Here is a 26,455-nt window from a genome sequence, read left to right as displayed (position 1 = left end):
GAGATTTCCACCGCCCCCCTCCTCGTTCCACGTCAGAAGGAACCGGGCGGAGCGGCCAACATGGCGGAACGCAGGCGACACAAGAAGCGGATCCAGGTAGCAAAGCCCAGTCCAGGGGTAGGGGGCTTCAGCGTGCTCGGAAGTAGAGGAAGCGGGGAAGACCTCCTGAAAAGGCGCGCGAGGGAGAGGAGGGGTGGCGTTCCGCCACAAGGCAGCCCGCTTCAGGCTGTGTCGTTGTGAGGGGCCTGAAGTGGGGCGGTGTTGGCTACCGCGGAGACCGAGGTGGTGGTGGAGCAGCAGGGGAAGGAAGGAGGCTACGCTCTGGGAATCCTGCCACGGAGACGCGGCTGAGGGCCTCGGGTTCCTGTGGCGGCGCCGGCCCAAGCCTGCGCTGGCAGGTCAGCCTTCTCCGGAGCTCAGACAGGGACGCACCCCCCAGCGGAGCCCCTCCTCCGTTCCCTTCACCCATCCTGTCGCCTTAGCTATCCCGAAATTAAGGCCACGGTAATTGGGGTAGAAGGAGGCGGAGGGCTGACCTAAAGCAGAGGTTCTTTGTGCGCATAGACGGTAAGAGGGGGAAGGACCTGGACCTGGTCAAATGCCCCAGGGGCGCAGGCTGTGATCCCTTAATCCAGATGTTCAGTTGCGTTTACGTTTTTCCTCAATATTTTAACTTCATAGTTCCACTTGAAGCTTACTGGCTTTCTTCCAGGCGACACGTTGTAAACAAACACAACCTCGCTGGTGCTGCAATGAGCTGGTGGCACCCAGAAACCTTTCACATGCCAGTTTGTCATCCTCATAACCTACATAACATCCCTCCCTCATTCCACATGCATATCATCTGTGCATTTCTTTCCAGCAATTTTCCCCCTGTTGTTCTTTGTCAAGAGGATTAAATATGTTGAGCATCTTGGACTCAAGATGTTTATTAGTCTCAGCAGTTCATATGCTGAGAAATCAAAAGCATCATAAATTGATAGCATGTAGTAAAGTTGTCAGTTATACTAATCTCCAATTGTTACACTTACTGTTTTCTGTTCCCCGAATAGAGTGACTTTCCTATTTATATTCTCTGCACTTTTGTTTATCAGCTTATTGGCCCTCTTACAGGTGTTTTGAGCAAGTTAAAGTTTAAATTAAAAATTTTTAAAGTGGTCTTTCAAGTACTCTGAAAAAAGATAATGATCTAGTAAGTTTGCAGTTTGGCAAAAAAATAAAAGTAATTGTGAACAGGGTACCAAAGGGAATTAAAAGAGGCAAATTCCAAGTTCAGACAGGAGTGAAGACAAGGGCTTAAGATCACTAGAAGTTTCTAATCATACTATTCCTGATCTTTTGAAATTTAGTGTTACTGATTTATATAGACAACATTTTACCAAAATTTTTATTGGAAGTTGTCAGATTTGTACTTACTGTACTCCTTATACTTGACAACACAAGTTTTGTGCCCATGAATTCCCACTGATTGTAAGCTATATTTACAAACTATTCAAAGAGTTTTGAATTCATACTCTAGAAGAAATAAGCCAATCCCAAAGAAACAAAGGCTGAATGTTTTCTCTGATATGCGATGCTAATTCACAATAAGGAGTGTGGGGGGGTGCTATGGAAGAATAGAAGTACTTTGGATTAGACAGAGAAGTGGATATGGGGGGTGGAAGGATAGTAGAATGAATAAGACATCATTACCCTATGTGCATATATGATTTCATGGTGTAACTCTACATAACATATAACCAGAACAATGAGAAGTTATAATATATGCACACACACACACACACACACACACTATTTTACAGTTTAAACTGCACCTTAATATTGTCAGGAGGGTATATAATTCACTTTTTGAATAGTTGCTGATAAAAAGGTAGGTGAATATAGTATAGTACTATAGAGGTAGTGGCCCAGAAATTTAGTGTTTGCCACTGTGCCTCTTTGTACTGAAGCTCCACCAATTTTTAGAGTAATTTTGAGCAAGTTACTTTTTAACCTCAATTTTCTGCATATGTAAGGGATTTTTTACCTTTTAAAAAATTGTTTTAAACCTTAGATTTATACAGTTGCTGTGAAAATAGTAGGTAAATCAAGTACTTACTAAGTTATAAATGTTATAAAAAGTGCTTGGTACACAACCTCTTCCTTCTTATTCTCCCCTAGGATAAAGAACTTAGGTTGGATTATTATTTTGGTTTTTGTTAAACACTTTTCAATGTGGTGAAGATTGATTAACAGCTATCTATTCAGTAAATAAACATTAGATTGTGAGTTACAGAAAGTGTATCTACTTACTTTCTATTGTTTATTTCAGGATCTGATTATTAAAAATTAGTTTTGCATACTGCAAAATGAAAATACGTTATTTTCTCATCACAGTTTTTTAAATAACTGTGTAGAATATTTGTGGAAGATCTTGGAGTGGTACTTTTATGTCATTAAAATTCTGACAAATTTATAAAAATACATTGTCCTAGTCGACTCCCCCTTTTTTTTTCCTTACCAGAGAGTCAGAAACTCTATGCTATTGATATCACTTGAGATAAAAAGATCAAATTAATGACAAAGTTCAGAGTTAAAGAAAAGATTATTTTGTAGGACTTCAAAGCAGAGTATTCTACAATAACACCTGTTTCCTGTTATTTGATGTTTCATGATTATTCATTTCTAGAAAAGATTTTATGTTAAGTAGATTCAGTAACCTTGAATTATAATTTGTAATTTGGGAGAGGATGTTTGGTATAAACAATAAAATAAGTTCAGGGTTAAAAAAAAAAAAGTAGTAGCTAATTCATTTGCTTTTTCTAGTGCAGCATAATTTCAGATTCTTGTGTCCCATCAAAGTTGGAAGCAAGAAGACTATTGTCACATTTCCTTCTAGGACTGAAAGTACTCGTCACTGAAAATCTGAAGTGAGCCACATGTTCATTGACATGATGAACAAATTTTAATGATGGAGATTCTCAAATAAGAGTGATATCAATCCAAATTAATGAAAATTTTGAATAGAGTTTTAAGTTATTTAAGAAATGCAATTATGTATGTTTTTAAAGAAATACAGTAACTTCATGCAGATTTAACAGTGCTGCTTACTAGAAGCATTAATTTAGAATCCTGTTGTCATGAAATTTAAGAATTGAAAATAGTCTAGTAAAATATTTTTTGAAACTTCTTCACCAATTAGTCTGATATAAAAACAGATGATGGGCCTAGAGTGTACTGCCTGCCCTCATTTTACAGATAAACTGATGTCCAGTGAGGTTATGTGGCATAACCCGGATTGCTCATCAAGATAGTAAAACTAGTTTTAGACAGATCTTCTAATTCCCAATTGAATATTCTTTCTACCTCACCATTGATAAAAGTTATTCAGAAATACTTTAATCCTGATTCTTTATATCAAATTGTACAACAAAAAGACTTAATATGACTTGTCCCAGCTAAAGGAAATCATCCAGTATTCTGCATATGTGTATATCTTGTTGAGTTTTGGGACATTTAAATGGCTTACTTGTTCTTAGAACTTTTATAACCTCCGTCAGTTATTTTTGTTGGACTTAGCTGTCTTCCTGGCACTAAACCCCTGACATATCATAAGCTATGCTTAATTTCAGGAAAGGAAAGAAAATAGCAACTTTTGGACCACAGAGCCAGACTACAGGTCTTACTTCTCAGGATCTTCTGAAGAAAAGAGAAGGAACCCAGGAAGATAGTCCTAAGTCTGAAATCTCCCCACACAGGTTTAATGGAGGGTTTTGCAGTTACCTAACAAACCTGTTGTTACAGAGAGAATACAATAGAAGTGAATTGGAGGTGTTACAGAAGGATACTAATACAGTCAATATACAAAACTTTGTGACTTTGAGCAAATGATTTACCTTAGGTCCCTTCCAGCTTTCAGATTTTATTTTGTTAACCTATTGTTGGCATTTTCACAAATATTTTATACTGTCTTTTTTGTGTCTTTGTGTACAAATTTACAGTTTGTAAACTTGAACCTTTTTCTTTTTGCTCAGTTGAGTATTGACAGATCAAGTAAGGCATTCTATTGGATATAGTTTTTAAATTCTTCTGTATCAGAAATTCTGTAAGATAAAAACCCATGTTTACCTACTCTGGATCTAATTTTTTTTTCCTCAAAAATGTTAAGTATTTGGCTAAAATAATGAAATTGGTAATCTATGTCATTGTAGTATTTGTTGATGTGTTCTAAAGTAAAAATAGTTTTTGTTAAACAATCTTATAAGAGTGTTTTAACCAAACTTTGAATTTAAAAGTGGATTATAGCAATTAGCACATTGGTATTTGGGTGCAAAGAAAGGTAGTCTAGCCTAAACTTGTTGGATCTTAATGTCCTCATTCTAACACATTCTAATTTTTTGCCTAAAAATTTCTCTCCTTTTGTTTCAGAGTTGATGGGCTGGTTTCCTTTTCATTAGTGGGTGCTAATTTCCTAAAAGGCCTTTATTTCTTTTTATAAACCTTGAAATGTTAATATTTTATTCATATCAAAAGGGAACACAGGGAAGATACTATAGTTCAATGTATAAACAAGAAGCAGGTTAGACTATTTTATACCCTCTTTAGGCTGCAGCTGGGAAACAGAATAAAGCTGTCATACAGGATCCCCTGTATGACCAACTTCTCATAGTCATGTTCTCACTGTATCTTTCTTTCTGGCTTCAAAGCCCCAGGAGATAACAAATTGTATTGTTTTCATAAAGGCAATCCATATTGTAATACGGATAACAATTATAAGTTACTGATACTTTAAGAAAATATCAATGGACAAGTAATTCTGTGTCCAGTTAGGAGAGATTATCCAAATTCTATGTTTTCTAAATCTCTTCTGGTCATTGTTTCTTAGTAGTATCTTTCCAGGGAGGGTATGAAGTTGTGGAAAAGTTGGCTAACTTGAAGTTAATTGTTAAAATGAGATTTAAAAATTTTGAATATACATTATATACAAAATTCCCTATTGCATAATAGAATCAACTTTTCAGCTTTTTATGTATCCTGATATTTAACCCAATTTTTACATGTACTACTTTGATTATCTCTCAGAAGATTAATACATTTATCTGTAATCAGTAAGTATTTTAATTGAGTTAGTGTGAATATTGACATACCATGTCAGAGTGACATTATTGTTCTCCAGAATTACCTTCTTCCCAGTTTCCTTTCTGTTATTGAAAAACTATCATTTCTGTTGATCTACATACCTTAACTAACCTTTTCATTCATTCTTTATAATTGAATCCTATTTATTTTATATTTGTAATGTTTCAGATATCTACATTTCCCCCCCCCCCCCGTTCTTGGTCTGGCATCACATCACATTTACTTGAATATTGTAGTAGTCTTCTAACTAGTTTCTGTGCTTTATGAGTTTGTTGTTGTTGTTGTTTTCAAATTCATCCCACAGAACCACCAAAGTAATATTTAAAACATTTTTCTAACTCTCTTCTATTCAAAAATTACTAGTGGTCTTTCTGCTGCTTACAGAATAAAATAAAAATTACTTATACATATTAATCTCCCAGAACTTCATAACTGGTCTCTCCTAGAGTCCACCGTGTTTATACTTTTCATTCAGTTTACCCCAAACTCATTCATCTTTCAAAATTCAGTGCCTTCTTTCAAGAAATCCTTTTTAACTGTTCCTACCACATTTATCTCACTTTTACTTTGTGTACATCTAAAATATATTTCTTCTACTCCTTTTGGAAAATAGCAGTTGCTTATTTTGATGGTTATGTGCCAAAGAAGGTGTCATGCCTTACAAATGTTTGGTATTAACAGTAGCATCTGAAGATCATAGGATAAGCAGTCAAGAAGTACATATTTTTCCTCCCACAATTTTTAATGCCAGTAACAAGTTATCAATTAGATATATCTTCAAATTGACAACAGATGTATCAGATGAGGGGAAAATGAGTATAGTCGTGATTATAAAATAGAATTGGTTTCTGTAAGGCATTAATATATCATTATTTTCAACTATTATGTAATTTTTTCAGCTGTATGAATATATATATTTACTAATAGATGAAGCTCATGTTTATTACACTTGTATATTATACATTTAAATACTGTCATTAAACATGTGATGTCAACATATATTAACATAAAATGGTTTTAAAAATTCTAATAAGGAATTTCACCTTTTATTATGTCAGGAAATGTATTTTATAGCTAAGACTCAAATCATGAACTATGTAGATGTTAGTGAACTTTTTGAGTGTTAAAATATTGAATTTGCAATTTTTTAGGATTCTGGGGTTTTGGGGGTACGTATCTTAATAAAATTTTTTTCATGAGTATTTTGTTTTTATAGTAGTCTTTATTCCAGTTGAGTCATTTGAGCTTTTAATTTTTATTGCTACAAATAACTCACAGCTGATAGTGGCAGAGTATATAATAGAAAATTTAGAGAGAGATATGGAAAAAAACAGGGAAGAATTAAAGCTTTTTCAAAACTACTTTGTGAGTGTGCTTTCATTAACCAGATGTTCAAATGACATAGTAATATCTGTTTTCTGCAGTTCTAATTTTTGCCTTATCTTTATTAAGGAAAAGAAGAAGGCAAGGTAGGAAAGGAGTCCCAGACAATACCTGGTATCTGCAACTACAGAGGAAAGGGGAGGGAATGAATACCAATTGTCAGCATCTTAGGAGTTCTTAAGGCTACTTCATCGAGGTAGCTATCCTTGGTTACTTTGAGAACTGTCCCAATCGGCTATACATGTTATTCAGGGTACATACTTTGGTTGTAGCTATTTTACACTTAATTCATAATACTTTGACATTTGGGCAGTCACTATTGGCAACATCTTATCTTTTAAATTATTGTTTTGTGACTATTAAAAAGATGAACTGGTAGTTAGCATACTGGAAAAACAACTCAAATGCCAAAAAGCAGAGTTGAGGCCAAAAATGCAGACAGGTCTGGCCCTTGTCTATTTGTATTTGAAAAATATATAGTTTAAAAATCTCTATTTTTCTCTTTTTGTGCATTTCCAAGCTCCAGAGATTGCGTGAAGCAAGGGCTGTAGTTCATTTGAAAAGATTTACAGAACAGATCTGTAAATTATTCTTCAGAGCATAAATTTCTCAAGTAAATCATTACATTAAATTAATATTCTTACGTTGCAGGAAGTTGGTGAACCATCTAAAGAAGAGAAGGCTGTAGCCAAGTATCTTCGATTCAACTGTCCAACAAAATCCACCAATATGATGGGTCACCGTGTTGATTATTTTATTGGTAGGATTATAAAACAATATTAGTGTACATATCATATGAAGTTACCTAAATTTGGATTTTGTAGAAGTTTTAGAAGTACTTGCCAAGCGTGTTAATTGAAAGTTGGTTATTAATATATGACAATTAATTATCCTATTCTTTTTAATTGCATTTGTTGGAAATTTTAAAAATAGGATTTACTTTTAGTATTCTGAAGTGTTAACTTTTATCTTGATAGTATGTGTTCTTGGAACTAACTAGGAGCTTTGATTCTTCATATTATCCATACAACCTTGTTATAAACTCTTGTAGTGTATAATAGGGCCCATAGCTTATAAATAGTGGTTGTGTTGCCTTTTTTATCAATTAAAATTGAGTTGCCATTATAGAGAAGAAATTCTGTATCTTCTCTTTCTTTAGTAATATTAATGATTTTGATATTCAGAGTTTTTTAAAAATAGACATACTGATCACTTTAAATCTAACATTTAGCTATTTCTACTGACAGTAGTTGATTGTTTACAGAGTTATTCTTCAGTGGGTTACAGTAAAATTTGATGAGAATTTTTATTACTGTGTGGAGAAAGAGGAAGGTGTTTGAGTTTGTTTATCATGTATTTGATAAGAGTGATAGTTGCATACAAGTATTTTGCAAATTTTTGTCATAAACATTTCCCTATTAATTTACCTTGTTTTAAATAGTATTTCTGAGAGCCATTTATTTCACAACGTTACTTTAAAAGATGCTTATCAATATATTTCATAAATTGAGGTTTTAAGGAACTGTTATGATGGTCATATTATACTTAATTTTACATTGTGCTAGGTTTTATTTTCTGTGTCAGACTGTTGAAATTTGCCTTATGAAATATTGTTTATGTAGACATAAGTTCCCATGAATACTAAATTTAAAATAATAAATTTCTTCTTTAGCTTCAAAAGCAGTGGATTGCCTTTTGGATTCCAAGTGGGCAAAGGCCAAGAAAGGAGAGGAAGCTTTATTTACAACAAGGGAGTCTGTGGTTGATTACTGCAACAGGTAGTATTATTTCTTAGCACAACAAAATTTATTTCTTTGTATAACAAAATAATTTTTAAGTTTCACCATAGTATTAAAGCTCTTTACTTATTTTTTATCATTAACGGTAGCTCTTTTACTCTATTGCCAGGCCCACTAAACTAAAGGGTCAGCAATATATCACATGCCAAAGTCTATAGTGAACAAGCTCTTTCTCTTTTAGAGCAAATGGTTGGGAGTGTTTTTCTAAAACTTTTGCAGGGATTCCTATATCTTTGTTATCCTTGGTTTCTTAGTGTCTGTGCCCAGAACCATAAGCCAGATATCCTTCCCTGTTTTTAATGATTACTAATGTAGTATTCCTTGAAAATCAAGGCAACTACATCTACCTTTCCTGTCTTTGAGAATTTAGGATGCAGTACAATTTGGTAACATAGACATATTTTTCACATTATATATTTTTTCTTTGCAGACACTCCATGGATTTACTTATTAATACTTACTAAGTATATTCAATAGTAGATGTTGACTGAATTTTGTTTTCATGACACTGATATTTATAATCTGAGAATTGGAGATTTTAGATTATTTTTCATGTTCGTAGGGAGGGATACATAGCATTTCCCCACATAATCTTCACAGTGCGTTAATGTGTATTCACAAATATTCCATGCATCCTAATCTTGCACCAAAGATTAATAATAAATGATTTCTAAATGACACCAGCACAATTTTTAGAAAAAGAAAAAAGCTGCATATAATGGTTCCATCCCACTTTAAAAAAAAAAAATGCTGAGATATGGTATTAATATTGGGTTTACTAACACTTAAGATATTAGCCATCTGAGAATCCTCTTAAAACCCACTGTTTCACAGCTTGGTTTCTTTCTTTTTCTTTTTTTTTTTTTTTTTTTTTTTTGGGTACCAGAGATTGAACTTGGGGGCACTCAACCACTGAGCCACATCCCCAGCCCTATTTTGTATTTTATTTAGAGACAGGGTCTCACTGAGCTGTTTAGAGCCTCACCATTTCTGAGGCTGGCTTTGAACTCATGATCCTCCTGCCTCAGCCTCCCGAGCCGCTGGGATTACAGGCGTGCGCCACTGCACCCGGCACACATCCTGGTTTCTTAAGCTGTTGTATTAAATAATTATCAAATATTTATCTTTTTTTGTTGTTTTTTATTTTTTTATTTTTTTGGCACCAGGGATTGAATCCAAGGGCACTTTACCACTGAGCCACATTCCCAGCCTTTTTTTTTTTTAGTTAGAGGCAGGGTCTCACTGAGTTGCTTACGGCCTCACTAAGTTACTCAGGCTTGCTTTGAACTTAGAGTCCTCCTACCTCAGCGTCCTGATCCACTGGGATCAAATATTCCTTAAAATTCTTAGTTGTCAAAGACGAGAGATCACTAATAGGCATTTCAGAAACAGTACGTTTCATTGTTGGGTGGGGATACCCTAACAGTGGTGCAGTTGATATTTACTTGTTCCTTACAGCAGTTTGTCTAATTAGAATTAGCTCCAAAATACAAACTCCCTGCCACTTCAAAATAATTTTTTTTTTTTACATATGGTGTAAAAATTATAAATGCAGCAACTGAGGCATGAAGAATTTAAGAACCTTGCCCAAGGTCACAAAGCTGGTAAGACTTAAGGTTCTAAGTACAGTATTCTGGCTTCAAAGTCCATGCTCTCAACCACTGCACTATGATTATCTCCTCCAACAAGATGATGGTTCTTTTAAGGGAGCAAAGATTACAATTGAGTCACTTGCCAATACTAATTTTTTTGGATATTAAATCTCTGAGACTATTTCTCTGAGGAGAGCAGCCAGTATGGCCCATATCTATTTGGGCTTGTAGGAGCTATGGAACCATTTTAAAAGCTTTTAAAAGCTCCAAAGACCTAGGTTCAGAGAATGTCATAGAAAAAAAAGTGTTCTCACTTTTCATTTTATATGTTATTCCCATTTATGTTGTGTCTGTCCTTTTTTCATTAAAATAAAGGAGAGAAGCCATTTCTAATATAACTATTGAGGATTGGATGGCCAGTCCTTATGGGTTCCTGCTCAGCCATAGAGAAAACCACAGTAAGATTCTTGTCTAGTTTCACTTGAAGTGTGAGGAAAGACACAAAACAGGAAAATGTGGAATAGTAAAAAAAAAAAGATCTTTTCTAGTACAATCTGTACATTTTGTGGCCTACTGCACACATGAACTCTTCAAACTAGCAAACTAGTTCAAACTAGGTGTCAATGAAATTTTGCATCACTGACCTGCAGTCTAGTAATGTCCTCCTCACTCTTGTGCAAGTGAGTCACACTCTTTCTCTCTTCTGTTCTTTCTGTGATCCTAACCTGCCACTTTCCTTCAGTAGTTCTCTTTCCTCTGTCCAATCTGCCTGTCAATATTACGAACACATCTCTCAAGTCCTACTTCTACCATGTAGTATTCCCCAGGTCCTCCGGTTCACATTAACCTTTGTTTCTAAAGTTATACTGACTTTTCAAGTTAGTATCATCCAGTTTGGCCCTTAACCATTTTAGAATTCTAGTATATGTGTTAGTGTTTTAATCTCTTGCATCTAAATCTGAAAACGGTTGTAGGATCGTTTCTCCATAGCAGTTGGCACAATGGGACATGTAATTAAAATTCACCATTGATACATAGGTGAAAATACCTAATACATGCCAGGCGTTAAATAAATATATGTTAAATCTGAAAAAAAAATGCTTAAGAAGTGAGAAAAAATACAGAAGTAATTTTAAAACTTTTTACAAGCTGCTTTTAAACCATTTATTTACTCAACCATGTATTTATCAAATATCTATTGTAAAGCAAGCCCCTGGAATACAATTACTGTGACTTGCTTCCTATCTCAGAAAACAGAATTCTAATCTGTTGGGACAGATTTATAATTAATAATAATAGCTGATGAAACTGTCAAGAATGATTTCACAGAGAAAATGCTTTAATCAAAATTTGAAACATAAATAGGCAGTTACCCAACAAAAAAGAGAAAAGGGGTATTTATTCCCAGGAGAGGGCATAGGATATATTGAGATAAGAAAGTATAAGTAGTTCTGTGAAAAATATCAAGACAGATATTTCTTTGGGCTCATGATTTGTTCTGTATCTCATATGTAAAGCCAATTAAGTAGAGGCTTTGATTTTATTACAAAAGTTAAATAATGTTAATCTCACATTTTTAAGCATAGAATGAATTAAAATAGACATCCTCTAAAGACCCATAAATGAATAAGTCAGTGATTGTACTTAGTACAAAATGGAGTAGTGCTATAATGATCTTTGAAACCAAATGTATATGTATCCCATAACTAGTAATTGCAGTTGAAGATTTTGCCATAGCAATAATGATAACATTTATTGACTCTATGTATACCAGACACTATGTTCAACAGTTACAAGTTCTCAATCCTAAAAACCCCTATGAGATAGGTATGTCATTTTAGAAATCAAGTGAAGTTAAGTTACTTACCTGTCATTTAGCTAGTCAGGTGGTAAAGATGATATTTGAACCTAACTCAATGTGAAATTATTTTCAACATGATTTGATTGGAAGTTAATAATCTACTCTTCTTTCATGGGTGGGGATAACCTTGCAGGAAGAGTGAAAAGTGACAGAAGAAGCAGACGGTCCTACTTGTCCTATGCCCTTCTGTATCTGCTCATGGGGAAAAGGTTTTTTCCCTCTTACTAAAGTTCAATGGTTTATTTCTTAAATTATTTATTTCTTTATTAAGAGTTTTTTCCACTGATATAAATTTCAGAAACTGAAGATAAAGAAAACGATACAGAAGAAAACCTAAATTATTGATAATGTTGTTTTGTAGTTAACCACATTACCATTTGAGAGTATACATTTAAAGTATCTATATGTGTATACATGTACTCTCAATATGTGGACATTTATTATGTGGACATCTGTAATATGAACTATAATATAAAATGCTGGTTTTTTAAATTAACATTACATGAAAAGATTTCATTTTCAGATTAAATGATAATAAATGTTTCTTCTAGGAAATCACATAAAGGCACAAACAGAAAAAATATATGTTCATTATAAATTTGTCAAGACATTCTGAAGTAAAAAATATAAATTACCCCTTTATATTCAAACACCCCACTACTATTATATACCACTTACTGTTTATAAGTAGCCAATCATTAATTCTCTTAATTTTATTTACATGTATATGTATACATATACATATATATGCATAGCAATTATTAATGGTAACATTTACAAAATTATATGCTAAATAGATTTTCTGAACAAATAGAATAGGCAGATGAGGAAACCTAAAAGTAAACTTTATGGTAATGATTATGGATTGGACCTAATGTGCTACAAATGGAAGCCCAGCCAGGCAGGTGAAATATAAGTGCTCCAGTGGGCATAACACAGTGACCAGAAAGAAGTGGTCATCTGGACAGGAAGATCTATTTCACAAATGACATGATGTTCTAGAGCAGGCACCAGTGAGGTGTAAATAGAAAGGTAGATTAGCGGGTACAGGTAGTACTAGTGAGACCTTGCTTCTAGATTGTGTTGTGGTAGTTGTACATTATCAAGGCAGTAGTGAAGAAAAAGATAAGGAACCTAGAAGCTTGAACATAAGATTTGAAAAAGTTGCTTATAAATGATAAAATGAAGGGTAACCCAGTTTCTTGGTAGGATTATAAGGTTAGAAAGGAACTGTCAACCGCAAAGTTGATTTAAATTGGGATCAGCTGAGCTTCTAAACTTATCATAAAAATGAATAAAACAAAGATCTCATGAAGAGTTTACAGTTAGTGAAAGAGCAAACAGTTGTAACAAATTATATAGTAAGACGACAGATGCTAAGGATAGGATAACAGGAAACAGAAGAGAGGATAGGGTGGGCTTGTGGTTTATACACGGTCAACTAAGGTTAAGGGAAAACTTGAAAAAACTTGAAGAAAGTAAGGCAGTAAAACAAAAAGACATGTTTATTTAGGGGGAAAACATTCCAGATGAAAAGATCAGCCAGTGTAAAGGTCCAGAGGTGAGAATGTAAAAAAAAAAAAAAAAACTACTAAAAAGAAGAAAGAACAGTGTGTATAGAGAGAAGTTAACAAAAGCAAGATGGGCTGGGGATGTGGCTCAAGTGGTAGCGTGCTCGCCTGGCATGCATGCGGCCCGGGTTCGATTCTCAGCACCACGTACAAACAAAGATGTTGTGTCCGCCGATAACTAAAAAATAAATATTAAAAAAAAAAAAATTCTCTCTCTCTCTTCTCTCACTCTCTCTTAAAAAAAAAAAAAAAGCAAGAATACATAATATTTTGCCAAATATATTTTTCAAATTGATCTTGTGATAATCCTTATCAGAGTCCAGAAATCTCATCTTACTGTATTTAATTATTCATTACTTAATTGAAAATATCTCATCATAACACCAGCCTGAATAGTGAAGTCCATGGAGAAAAAAAAAAACGACACCCAGAAAAATGGGGAAGAGATATGAATAGAATTAATCAAATCATGGACACACTTTTTTTCTCTTCTTTTGCTGTACTAAGGACTAAACTGGGAGTCAGGGGGAGGGTTACTCTACCACTGAACTATATTATTCTTAGCCCTTTTTATTTTTTATTTTGAGAGAGTGTCTCACTAAGTTGCCCAGGCTGGCCTTGAACTTTTCAATCCTTGTGCCTTAGCCTTCCAAGTTGCTGGGATTACAGGTGTGTGCCACCATACTTAGCATGACACACTTTTAATCTGTTAACATTTTTACACTGTTTTCCTCATTATCATTTCTGGCATTGAGACTTAACATTAAATGAGGCTAGTCTTGCTTACTCTTAAAAGACCTAGAGATAAATTTTATATCAGTAATTACAAACCTATAATCTCTTTGATATCTAAATTAAATAGTTAAAAGTGAAAATTATATTGAATAACATTGAGTTTTGACAACTTTCATATAATCTAATTGACCTATAAAAGGTTTTTTGACTGTTGGTGTAGTTCAGTATATTTCCATGGGCTTACTAGTTGTAATTTATGGGTTACCAATTTATGTCTTTCTTTGCTCATTTTATTTGGATCTTGATCTTTTTTTGCTTTTTAGTCTATGTATAATAGATTGGGAATATAATGTTATACTTTTTTTCCCCTAAGGCTTTTAAAGAAGCAGTTTTTCCACCGTGCTCTAAAAGTAATGAAAATGAAGTATGATAAAGACATAAAAAAAGAAAAAGATAAAGGAAAAGCTGAAAGTGGAAAAGAAGAGGACAAAAAGAATAAGAAAGAAAATATAAAGGAAGAAAAAACAAAAAAGGAAAAAGAGAAAAAAAAAGATGGTGAAAAGGAAGAACCCAAAAAAGTAAATTAAACTAAAATTAAGTAAAAATGATGTGTATTTGATCTACTGGGATATAAGCATATTTAAAATATCAGCACCCATTTGAGATGATTATATTGGGATTATTTATAAATATCATAGTTAAGAATTTTTGGTGTTAAAAGTGAAAAAAATTATGACTATATTAATGTTATATTGCATTTCCTTGATAGTAAGTGTTTATTTCTATTATTCACCTGTGGTTTTCATAGGAGGAAACTCCAGGAACTCCCAAAAAGAAGGAAACGAAGAAAAAATTCAAACTTGAGCCACATGATGATCAAGTTTTTCTGGATGGAAATGAGGTAAGAGTATATAGCCTGTGCTTAGAAATCCAGTTTTTCTTTTTTTTTTTTTTTTTTCTCATTTCCTGTATTTATTTAAGTGTTAAACTATACCTATGCACAGGTCATTCCAGGGAAATATTGATGAAGTATTTTTTTTTGTTTTGTTTTTTTTTATTGATTATTCAAAACATTACAGAGCTCATGATATATCATCTTTCATACATTTGACTCGATTTATGAATTCCCATTTCTCCCCAAATACAAACCGCAGAATCACATCGGTTACACACTCACATTTTTACATAATGGCATATTAGTGACTGTTGTGTTCTGCTACCATTCCTATCCCCTATTATCCCCCCTCCCCTCCCCTCCCCTCCCATCTTCCCTCTCTACCTCCTCTGCTGTTGTTTAATTCTCTCCCTTTTATCCCTCCTCCTTTCCCCTCACAACCTCTTATAATATTGTGTAACATTGAAGGTCTCCTACTTTTTCCATATGCTTTCCCTTCTCTCTCCCTTTCTCTCCCCCCTCTCGTCTTTGTTTAATGTTAGTCTTTTCCTCATGCTCATCCTTCCTGTTCTGTTCTTAGTTGCTCTCTTTATATCAAAGAAGACATTTGGCATTTGTTTTTTAAGGATTGGCTAGCTTCGCTTAGCATAATCCAGTTTTTCATGGAAATTTTTAGTAAAATTTTTGATGCCTTCATGAAGAAAAGAAATAATTAGATAAATCTAATCATGCACCTAAGTATATAAAAGCTATTTAGAATCAGTTTCTCTGAATTTAGATACATTAAAAAAAAAATTCATGTGAATAAGAGGAAACCTAAAGAAATAATGGCTTAATACAAAATAGTTGCTTATTTGTTTCTCATCAGTGTAATCTAGAGAGATAGGGCAGCTCCATAGTGGACCTAAGTTCCTTTGTTTTCACCTTTGAAGATTGCCTCATGGTCCAAAATGATTGCTAACCTGGATATCTATATCCAAAAGAGGAAAAGAGTGAAAAACCATGCTTCTATTTAAGAAGGCCTCTTAAGGACACTGTCCAGGAAGCTGGCAATTTCATTTCTGCTTGAATTCCACTGACTAGAATCTAGTCACATGGTTATACTTACCTGAAATAAACTCTTAGATATGCACTTTTTATGCTGAATGATCCTTTGCCCAGCTAAAATTGCAATTTTCATTATTATCAAAGAAAAAAAGAACAGAGTAGTTAATGGGGGACATCGACTGATCTCTGTCTCTTATACACATCACTTAAGGGACCTAAAATTTCAACATTATTTGATGCTTTGCTCAAGGAGCTAGCTTTTATTGTATCTTTTATAATTGTAAATTTGTGTGGTGGCAACCTTCTAGGAAGATTACATTGGTTAATGTAGTTACTTAACCAATACAAAAACATTAGTTATATACAATTGGGCTATTGTGAATTTCAGGGCATATTCTTTCTTACTAAAACATTAAGTAGTGTATATAAAATACTGGCTTCTAGGACTATGTGTTTGAAATTCTGGGGAAGCTTTTTAAAAAATATGTGTTCTGGGGGCTGGGCTTGTGGCTCAGTGATAGAGTGCTTGCCTAGCATGCACAAGGCACTGGGTTCGATCCTCAGCACCACATAAATGTAAAATGAAGATATTGTGTCCACCTAAAACTAAGAAATAAATATTTTTTTAAAAAAACATGTGTTCTGTCTAGGCTTTTCACAAACATATTTGCATGAGAATCTTAAATTTCTTAAACGGAAGGTGAGGGGGCCATGGGTATGCATCTGCATTCAAATATGGTAATTTTAATGGTTAAGAACCTTGGTTGATGTCTACCATGTGAGAGGCCCTGGGTTTAATACATGTACAAAAAAAAAAAAAGAGAGAGAGACAAAAGTTTGGTTAAGAACCCTTGTAATAGAAGTGCACTAGTACCATCAGTTAAGCATTGAGCATTAGCTATATGCCAGCTATTTTTATAGGTGCTGGGAATAGCATGGTAAGTACAATGAAATTCTTTACACAGAAGCACTTAGCAATCTATCAAACACAGAAGCATTTAAACCTGTTACTTTGTTGAATGGTAAGCATTAATGGTGTAAGATTAACAATTAGGAATTGTTATTCAAAAACTAATTAGAAAGGACAAGTAGGGTTTAAAGACCCTGGACACAGCTGAGCCTTCAAGGCTGACAGGCAGATTGCCAAGTAAACCAGGAAGAATTTGTCTGTTAGGGAAGGAAGCGAACTGAGCAAAAGCATGGGTGCTTGCCATCCTGAAAAGACTAGATTTTATTCTTAGAAACCACCATGTATTCCACAATTTGTAAAAGTAGGAAATGTCTTTTTTTCTTAATATATTTAGAATGGTAAGTAGCAGAAGTAATGTCTATGGACTTATTTCCAGGGAGATTGTAAAGAATAAAAGTAGGGATTGAAGTAGAACCCCAGGTGTTAGAAATAGAAGAACCAAGTTGGAAGGACAGAAAGAGTTCTGGTCAAATAGGAAATGAAAGACTTCTGTTATTTGTAGAAATTAAGAAATAATAAAACTAAGAGTTATGGATGATGATTGAACATATCTCCAATCTGAATGATGTTCTGTTGTATAAAATTGCCTGCTAAAAGTACATCAAGCTTTAAAACAGTGGTTCTCTTCGTGTGGGCTAAAAACCCTCCTTGAAGGAGTGGACAGGGAAATTATTGCAGGGAGTCACTGAATCTTTATGTTCCCCAAGCATGATAGTGGTTCTTTGTTGTCAGTATGAGAGAAAAGGATGTAGTTTAGAGCTGTTGGATCGTAGTAAAACCTGGCTGGAATCTTAACTATGTTCTTAGCCCAAACAGATCCATTATTACATAGGAACAAAAGGATTGATAATTGCTGATCCTTATTTTGAATAAACAGTGATTTGCACACATAAACATTATCGAATGCATGGAAGTATGTCCAAAACAAGCAGCATTCTTATGATCATTTTCTAACTGAATAAATGCCAAAGGAACCATTATTATTGAGGGGAAAGTCTTTGGAATTTTTCTTAGAAAGTAAGCCTCATATATTAAGATGTTGGTGACTGCCTTAGAGGTCCTTAAATGTAGAAATAAACTTTATGGTGGATGCAGTGGTGCACACTTGTAATCCAACTTGTCAGGAGGTTAAGGCGGGAGGATCACATGTTTGAGGTCAGCCTGGGCAACTTGGCAAGATAGTCTCAAAAATTTTTAAAAAGGGATGGGGGTGTGGTTCTGTGGTGAAACACTCACCTAGCATGCACAAGGCCTTGGGTTCCAATCCCTAGTATCACCAAAAAAAAAAAAAAAAAAAAGACCTACTTTCCATTGTGACCTTAGAACTTGTAAGCACTAAGGTTTCTTGGTTCTTCTAGGTTTATGTGTGGATCTATGACCCAGTTCACATTAAAACATTTGTCATGGGATTAATTCTTGGTAAGTAGCAGGATGTAAGTAGCATTAAAGTATAATCTAAAATTTAGGAAACAAATGCAGAACCACAAAGGAAATTATTTCTAAGTATAAAAGTTATTGTTTCAAAGTGAGTACTTTAAATAAAGTCAGAAGATAAATAGTAAACTAAGGAAAATATTTGCAATATATTAAAATGAAGATCTTTAAGAGATTAACAACTTGGTAGAAAAATGGTAAGGTAGTGCACAGATAAAGCATTACAATAACCAATCATGGATGATACTTAATTACGCTCAAATACAAAATAAAGCAACAGTGATTAAAGGAATTATAAGTGAAGGTCTTAGTTAGAAGGTCTCTCCAACAATTGACAGGTATATCCATTGTTTTAATTTTAGAGGGAGGTCAGTTTGGCATATCTTTCAAATTTTAAATGCATATACTCTAACCCTTCAATTATACTTGTAGGAATTTATCCAATTTTATGCGTGTAGTTGCACAAGCATATGCATTTACATGTTGTGTATTTTAATCCAAATCCTTCAGACTATATTTAAGAGCATAATCTAGCATATAATCTTTCAAATGTTAAATGCCTATATCTTTTGGCCTAATAATTCCATTTAAAGGAATTCACCCTGTTAGAGGTTCAAACTGAATTCAAGTTCTTTAATAGGAAAAGGGTAAAATAAATTACAGTATAGTAGAATACCATGTATCTTTTAAAGAATTAGTATGCACTGATTGAAAGATATCTAGAATAGCCAGGTGTGATGACATGCACCTATAATCCCAGGATCTTGGGAGGCTCAGACAGGAGGATCGCCAGTTCAAAGCTAGGCTCAGCAACTTGGCGAGGCTTTAAGCAACTCAGGGAGACCCTGTCGCTAAATAAAAATATAGAAAAGGGCTAGAGGTGTGGCTCAGTAGTTAAGTACCCCAGGATTCAATCCCCAGTATCCAAAAAACAAGAAAGAAAAATATCTGGAATATATCTAATATATATCTAATTTTAAAAGAAATTGCAGAAGAATAATATTTATTCAGATATGGAGTAGAACAAGAATTAAATGAAGATGTAGTTTTCACTATACCTTCTGATTTGTTTTTTTAAACATGAGTATATTTCTCTAAGTTCAGGGTAGGAGTGGGTAGGGAAGAATGATAAAACAAATAGAAAAATAGATATTAATTAAAATAATCTTGGTGAATATGATATCATAGGACCTCATTCAAAACAACTCTTATGATAAGAGTAGAAACTGTTAAATCCAAATAGCTAATAGCTATTGGTAGTAACTAATGTAGTAGTCATTTTGCTAAATATTTTACAGACAGTATATCATCTCATCCTTAAAACAGCACTGATTAACTCTAAAGTAACTTAGCCTGAAAAGGATTAAGTAACTTGCTATGTGTTACTTAGCTTATAAATGATAGAGCTAGAATTTGAATACTGTTCTAAAGACCTACTAATACTGGAGATAATTCTATACAGTACGCCCGATTTTAAAAAGGCAGTCTGTAGCAGAATCACCTGGTGAGCTTTTTGAGTCTGTGAATATCAGAGCTCCACCCCAGAATCACAATCTCTATGATAGGGTCTTTAGAATTTTATTTATTTATTTATTTTTGGTTTGTTGGGGTGTTATTTTTTGTTCTTAGCTTTTCCCCCAAAGAATGTGTTCTCTATTGTTACAACCAAGTCATTTAAATTTTTATTCTAAAAGTTATCTATGTAACTTTGTCATTTCTTGTTCTAGTGATTGCAGTTATAGCAGCCACACTCTTCCCTCTTTGGCCAGCAGAAATGAGAGTAGGTGTTTATTACCTCAGTGTGGGCGCAGGCTGTTTTGTAGCCAGCATTCTTCTACTTGCTGTTGGTAAGTATTACTAGTAGTAAAACTAACCTCAGTAAGGTAGGTATTGAGCAGTTGGAACTATAATCTGGAACTTTAGTAAAACTTAATAGCAAAATTAACATAGGTATGTCAAGAGTTACATGATTCTACTCCCTGGGTTAAATCCCAAAACATGGCTTAGACTTGATAGTTTGGGTCTAATCTGAAGAAAGGATTACTGGATTTTTTTAATTTTTAATTTTTTGATTAATATTACATTTGATTGACAAATCATGATTATACCATGAGATACAATGTGGTGTTTTAATGATTAAATCAAGCTAATTAACATATATATCACTTTGCTTACCTTATCATTCTTCATGGTGAAACATTTTAAGTTTATCCTTTTAGTTATGTTGAAATAAATAATACATTATTATATTTTAATCTGAAAAGGGTTTGCTTTAAAGATTAACTATAGCAAGAATTTATTATTTTTGCAGTAATTTATTATTCAGTAAAACACTTTGATATTTCAATAAGGCCAATGGAGCTTATATTAAATATTTAAATTCTGTGCTTTTTATTCAATAAAGCATATTAGAATTCTGCTATGGCCAGGCTATATATGGTAAAGATTAGGTTTTATTTGTTCTGAACAAATGATTTGCCACTTTGGGGGAAATCGGTAATTTCTACTCAGGTACCAAAATAAATTTTAGATACATTGAGGAATTAAATGTTATAAACATCAAACAGGAAAACATAAATAAATTGGTGTCTTCTGTAGCCAAGAAGATGATCAAAAGGGCTAATAGATTTAGATCACATAAAAATTTAAAAACCCTTTTCACATCAAAAAGACAAAATTAAGAGCAGGCAATAAACTGACAAGGCAGACAAAAAATCAAAGATTCCCATCTACTCTTTTTTTTTAATCAGATACAACATTTTTTATACCTTTATTTATTCATTTTTATGTAGTGCTGAGGATCTAACCCAGTGCCTTGCACATTACTAAGCAAGCACTCCACGTCTGAACCAGAACCGTAGCCCACCATCTAATCTTATCAGTTGATAAAAGGACCTGAATATTAGGGAGTAGAGAACATAAACATTCTTTCATCCTTTGAAAAAGAGAATAAAAAAAAAAAGGATTAATAAATTTTTATCGCTAGTAAATAGTATAATAAGATAATGAGGTATTTTTTTGCTCATTTAATTGGGAAGCTTTCTTCTTTTTAACATTAACATTTTTAACATTAATACTCAAAATACCAGGGAAGGTATGATAGTTATGATTTTCATTTTCTTACTTAAACTTGTATTTTTCTACAAGGGGCATGTTATTTAATCTGGAGGGGGGGGAAGCAACAAATGTTACTTTTAATCCTAGTCTTTGAAGATTTTTCCTTGTAGGCTGAGCAGTTTTTACTTTGGGAAAGGTAAATGAATTTTTCTCAGCTTATCTAAAGTGGTTTACATTGAATTCCTTATGATATGAATTTCTGATTATTTTTCCCAAATGACAAATCAGCTTTTCCACCAAGCCCTAAAAGCACTTCTTTATAGAAGAAAAAATAACACTCACATTATTTACCTAATATCTGTTGTTAAGAGGACAGAATTGGACCAAGATTATCTTAACTGGGTGCATGTAAGAGTCTATAAAAAAAGTTTTCATTTTTATAAAGCATTACTACTATAGCTAAGCAGTTTCCCTTTGCACATCCCTTCATCCTAGTCATCAAGATGTCCTGGGTTGGTGGCACACCCATGAACCCAGAAGCTCATCCAGTATCTTTCTTTAATTTTTTTTTTAATATTTATTTTTTAGTCGGACACATATCTTTATTTATTTTTATGTGGTGCTGAGGATCAAACCCAGGGCCTTGCATGTGCTAGGTGAGCGCTCTATGCTGAGCCACAACCCCAGCCTCTCTCTCTTTAATTTGTCATGATTATATGCCTCCTTTTTTCCTCTGTGATGTGCTTGAGTGAGGCCTTCTCCACACACCTTTCATTTTTCTTTCCTCTTATTCACCTTGAGAAAATCTACTACTGCTTTTGCAGGTAATACAATTGTAGACCAAGAAATAATATCTAAGCCTATGAAGTAGGTAACTAGAGTAAGTTGGTGTGGATTTAAATATGGAGCAGATAGCCTTGCAAATTCAAGTAGGAAACAAAACCAACATGTTGATTCTGTTAGAAAATGCAGCTCTAAATAGTATTGATCTGTAGTCATTTATAAAATGGATATTACTTTGATATTCTATGAAGTATTATATATTGTTTTCAATTATATTTGTTGTTACTTTGAATATGCTTTGTTAATTCACCATTTAAAATAAGACTTTTGGCATTTTTCTAAAATTTGTCACTGTTGGTATAGAAATGGTATGACAGTACATGTCACAGTTTTTCTGTGATTCTTCCCTTTGCTCCTGGTAATCTAATGCTACATGGAGAAAAAACTGTAAAGCATGTTAGAATTCTTCCATGCCCAGTTGTGTCATTTCTATATTGAATTTTCTTAGGTTTTGATACAAGATTTCATATTATGAATCATCTGTCTTATAAACCTATAAAACCTATCATAGTATCATAATTGTGTTTGGAGAAAAAATGTTCAGCCTCCTTAAAAGTTACTCATTTTCTCTCTTAATCTATCATGGAACTTGTTCTTGTCATAATTTCAAACATTTACTTTTTCTGTTTGGACCACCAAAGATTCTAACAACATTCTTTTTGCATATTTATATTCTTGTGGAAATAAAATACTACTTTATAAATAAGGTAGTTTATTTTTAAATGCTACTCTAAAAAATCAAGGCATAGCTATAACTGTTTTTTATTTTTCCAAAACAAAATAATGGAAGAAGCATTGACAAGCTTTTTTGAGGCTTTATATGAAACAGTGATACATAGTCATGAAGGAAAAAAAAGTATCAATTGATTAGCCTATAACATTTATATAATCATTATGGTCTTTATAAAAGAAAAATCACTGAGCCATACATAACTGGTAAATTAATAGAAAACTACATGAAGTAATAGAGTTTGTAAAATTTCATTATCTCAGCTTTGTCATAATATATTGTTCTAAAAGAGCAATGTCATAAAACATACATAAACTCCCTTGCTTTCATTAGTATTATATTGTTTCTTACTATTGAGAGAATTGGTCCTTAAATAAGCAAAAATTATATAACTTACCTAATTAGTAAAACAAATAGATTAGAAGATAGATGCTAGGATTCTTTATCTAGGGTTGACCTATCTTGATTTTTTAGAGTAGCATTTAGGCCATGTAAGTGCATGCCTTGGATCTACTATACCTTGTGCAACCCTCAAAAATGTTTTCATTTATTTTAAAATCAGAAATAGCCCAGTGGTAGAGTGTGTATATATATGATTATATATATTAGTAGACTGCAGTATTATGTTTGCATTTGTACCATTACATATGTAAAATATAATTTTAGTTTATTTTTTATAAAGGAAGTGCCTTACAAAGGCAAAAGTACCTAGGATTTAGAAAAGTCATAATGCAGCCCTGCTTTTTCCTTTATAAGGCCTTTTTTCTTAGGATATACTTCATTTCTTACTCACATTTTTTTTCATTTCTTACACAATGGTCTCATGAATGCTTAAACTTCCAACTGACTGCTGTTTTTTAGAGTATAACATCACAAATTACATAAATCATAAATGTATGTCCATGGAACAATATCCGGATGAAAAAATAAAAGTAATTCTTTGGGAGTGGCATTTCAGCATTGTGCACTTAAGTTTAGAGCAGAATGTTCTGCCATGAGAATGTTTTGATAGATGCTTAACTAGTCAGGATTTAAATACTCATATTAAGGTGCATGAAATGTGCAAATAAAACTAAATGTTTTCCCAGCGTTTTATTAACAAATATTCCCTGCTCCCTGATTCAGTGTTTGAATTGTTCAAAGAAATTTTTCTCCCCACAGCTCGTTGCATTTTGTTTCTCATCATCTGGCTCATAACTGGAGGAAGGCACCACTTTTGGTTCTTGCCAAATCTGACTGCTGATGTGGGCTTCATTGACTCCTTCAGGCCTCTATACACACATGAATACAAAGGACCAAAAGCAGACTTAAAGAAAGATGAGAAATCTGAAACCAAAAAACAGCAGAAGTCCGACAGTGAGGAAAAGTCAGACAGTGAGAAAAAGGAAGATGAGGAAGGAAAAGTAGGACCAGGAAATCATGGAACAGAAGGCTCAGGTGGAGAACGGCATTCAGACACAGACAGTGACAGAAGAGAAGATGACCGATCCCAACACAGTAGTGGAAATGGGAATGATTTTGAAATGATTACAAAAGAGGAACTGGAACAGCAAACAGATGGGGATTGTGAAGAAGAGGAGGAAGAAGACAATGATGGAGAGATACCTAAATCTTCACATGAAAAATCATAATTCGACTAATTTGGGGACTGAATAAGGGCAAGAGGTTGGATTTTCTATGTTGGCTGATCATCATAATGTACACATCTTATTTGTAGCATTCTTTATATCCATTTACTGAAATGTATTTGACATCCAAGCAGTTATTCAGTTCATTTTATAGACTATTGGTACTACTATTGGTACAGTCTAAAGCCATTAATAAGTTTATCCATTTGATAATTTTACAGTAAGTAGGTCTCATTCATTTTGATAGTTATCAAAGATGCATTTTCCACAATGACATTTAGATTAAGGGCATTTTTGATAGTTGTATGGCTTTTTACTGTTAGACTAATCAAAATAACTTTAGAAGGAATAAAGAAATTGCAACGTTTCAGATTATGCAGAGTTATGTAGCCATTTCACAGTTTCTTTAGAATGAAATGCGTAACACTTTGTTCTTGATAGTTTGCTTTTGTTTTTCATCATAAAATTATACCAGGAAATTTCTTAAGATTCTGAATTAGCAGGGTTCAAAAGCATTTCGTGGAAACAAGCCAACTAATAACAATGCAGCAGCACTTCTAGTTTAGCTGCAAATTCTCCTTTTCCAACTTAGGAAATCCAAACTGATTTGTACGTTTGATTCAGAGAAAGATGGTCATCTCCAGTAGAGAACAGGAACAGCATTGGTTGGAAGGTGATGGCTCTCCTACCTTCTTCCCCATCTCCTTGTAACGTAAAGCGTATTCTGTATATAATTTACGAATAAAACATTTTATTTTAATTGTTACTTATTATTTAGACATTTCTCAACACTTAAATTTGTAAAATTAAGACCATGTAAGGGTATGTTTTTAGAGAAGTGAAAGTTTCGATAACCCACAGAACACCTGTGATCTTTCTACAGCAGCTTCAGTTTTGTGCCAACATTCCATGTATTTGAATATGAGTAAAAACTGATCCTTATTAAATATAAAAGCAGACTTAAAAGTAGCTGTTTGTAAGCCTTAATGTTCATTTTGATTTATTTTAAAACTTTACATTCAGAAATGGGGTACTGTATTACCAGACCAGGAGGCCCTGCTGTGAAAGATAATTTACTGTTCTAAAATATCAATTTAAAATAAAGGCTATAAAAGAAAACATAGAGAACCATTGGACTCTAATTGCTTCAAACTAGTTTTGTAATTTGGTTTTATGTTTCAAATCATAGAAGAGCCTTGTTTACTTATGAGCATAATCATTCCTTGGAGTTATACTCTCAAAGTGATAGTGAATATTAAATTATTTTCCTTCAGTCACAGAGCAATTTGCTTTGTTGAAATAAGTGGAGTAGGTCTTGAATTTTTTTAGGTTGTTTCCCATCCAAGTGTTTGACTAAAGATGTTAAATTCTTATAATTATGAAAAAAATACTTTTTCTGTATATTGATACATCCTATCAAACATGGCTTGATTGCTTCTTTAATAGTATTCCCTGTAAGTGGCTAGAAGTGTGGCTCTTCCATGTTAATGCAATACTGTCAAGGCTGCAATCATTTCAAATTTTCTCTTAGCAAATGTTTGTTGATTTTAGTGCCTGGGTATTTCCCCTCACATTTGCAGATCTCTTTTGCTTTATTTCCACAATTAAGGATATATAAAATTTGAGCTTCTGAGCTTCTTAGTCACCAGTAACAATAATACCTATTATGGGGTATTGAAAATGATACCAAAAGTGTTTCTCAGAAATAAAATTAATTTTGTTAATAATTACAACTATGGGAATACCCAAGCACTCACTGTTTAAAGTTCTTTCTAATACATGTGTTGTGTCT

At 33.4% G+C, this 26,455-nt stretch overlaps 1 protein-coding gene across 2 annotated transcripts; it reads left to right on the top strand.

Moving 5' to 3' along the window:
- Positions 1-25,782, top strand: Sec62 (SEC62 preprotein translocation factor). Of its 2 annotated transcripts, XM_076868156.1 has the most exons (9): positions 26-96; positions 7,153-7,261; positions 8,174-8,279; positions 14,433-14,637; positions 14,868-14,960; positions 18,330-18,390; positions 20,133-20,252; positions 24,197-24,634; positions 25,249-25,782. In XM_076868156.1, the coding sequence occupies exons 1-9, from the start codon at positions 61-63 to the stop codon at positions 25,308-25,310; spliced, it is 1,230 nt and encodes a 409-aa protein (XP_076724271.1). In that variant the 5' UTR covers positions 26-60; the 3' UTR covers positions 25,311-25,782. The 2 variants fall into 2 exon arrangements, with proteins under 2 accessions (XP_076724270.1, XP_076724271.1); XM_076868155.1 differs by having other exon boundaries at positions 1-96; positions 24,197-25,782.
- The last annotated feature ends 673 nt before the right edge of the window (positions 25,783-26,455 follow it).

Source organism: Callospermophilus lateralis, chromosome 10 (assembly GCF_048772815.1).
Source record: "Callospermophilus lateralis isolate mCalLat2 chromosome 10, mCalLat2.hap1, whole genome shotgun sequence".
Lineage (NCBI taxonomy): Eukaryota > Metazoa > Chordata > Mammalia > Rodentia > Sciuridae > Callospermophilus > Callospermophilus lateralis.
This window is presented reverse-complemented; position numbering and strand designations above follow the sequence as displayed.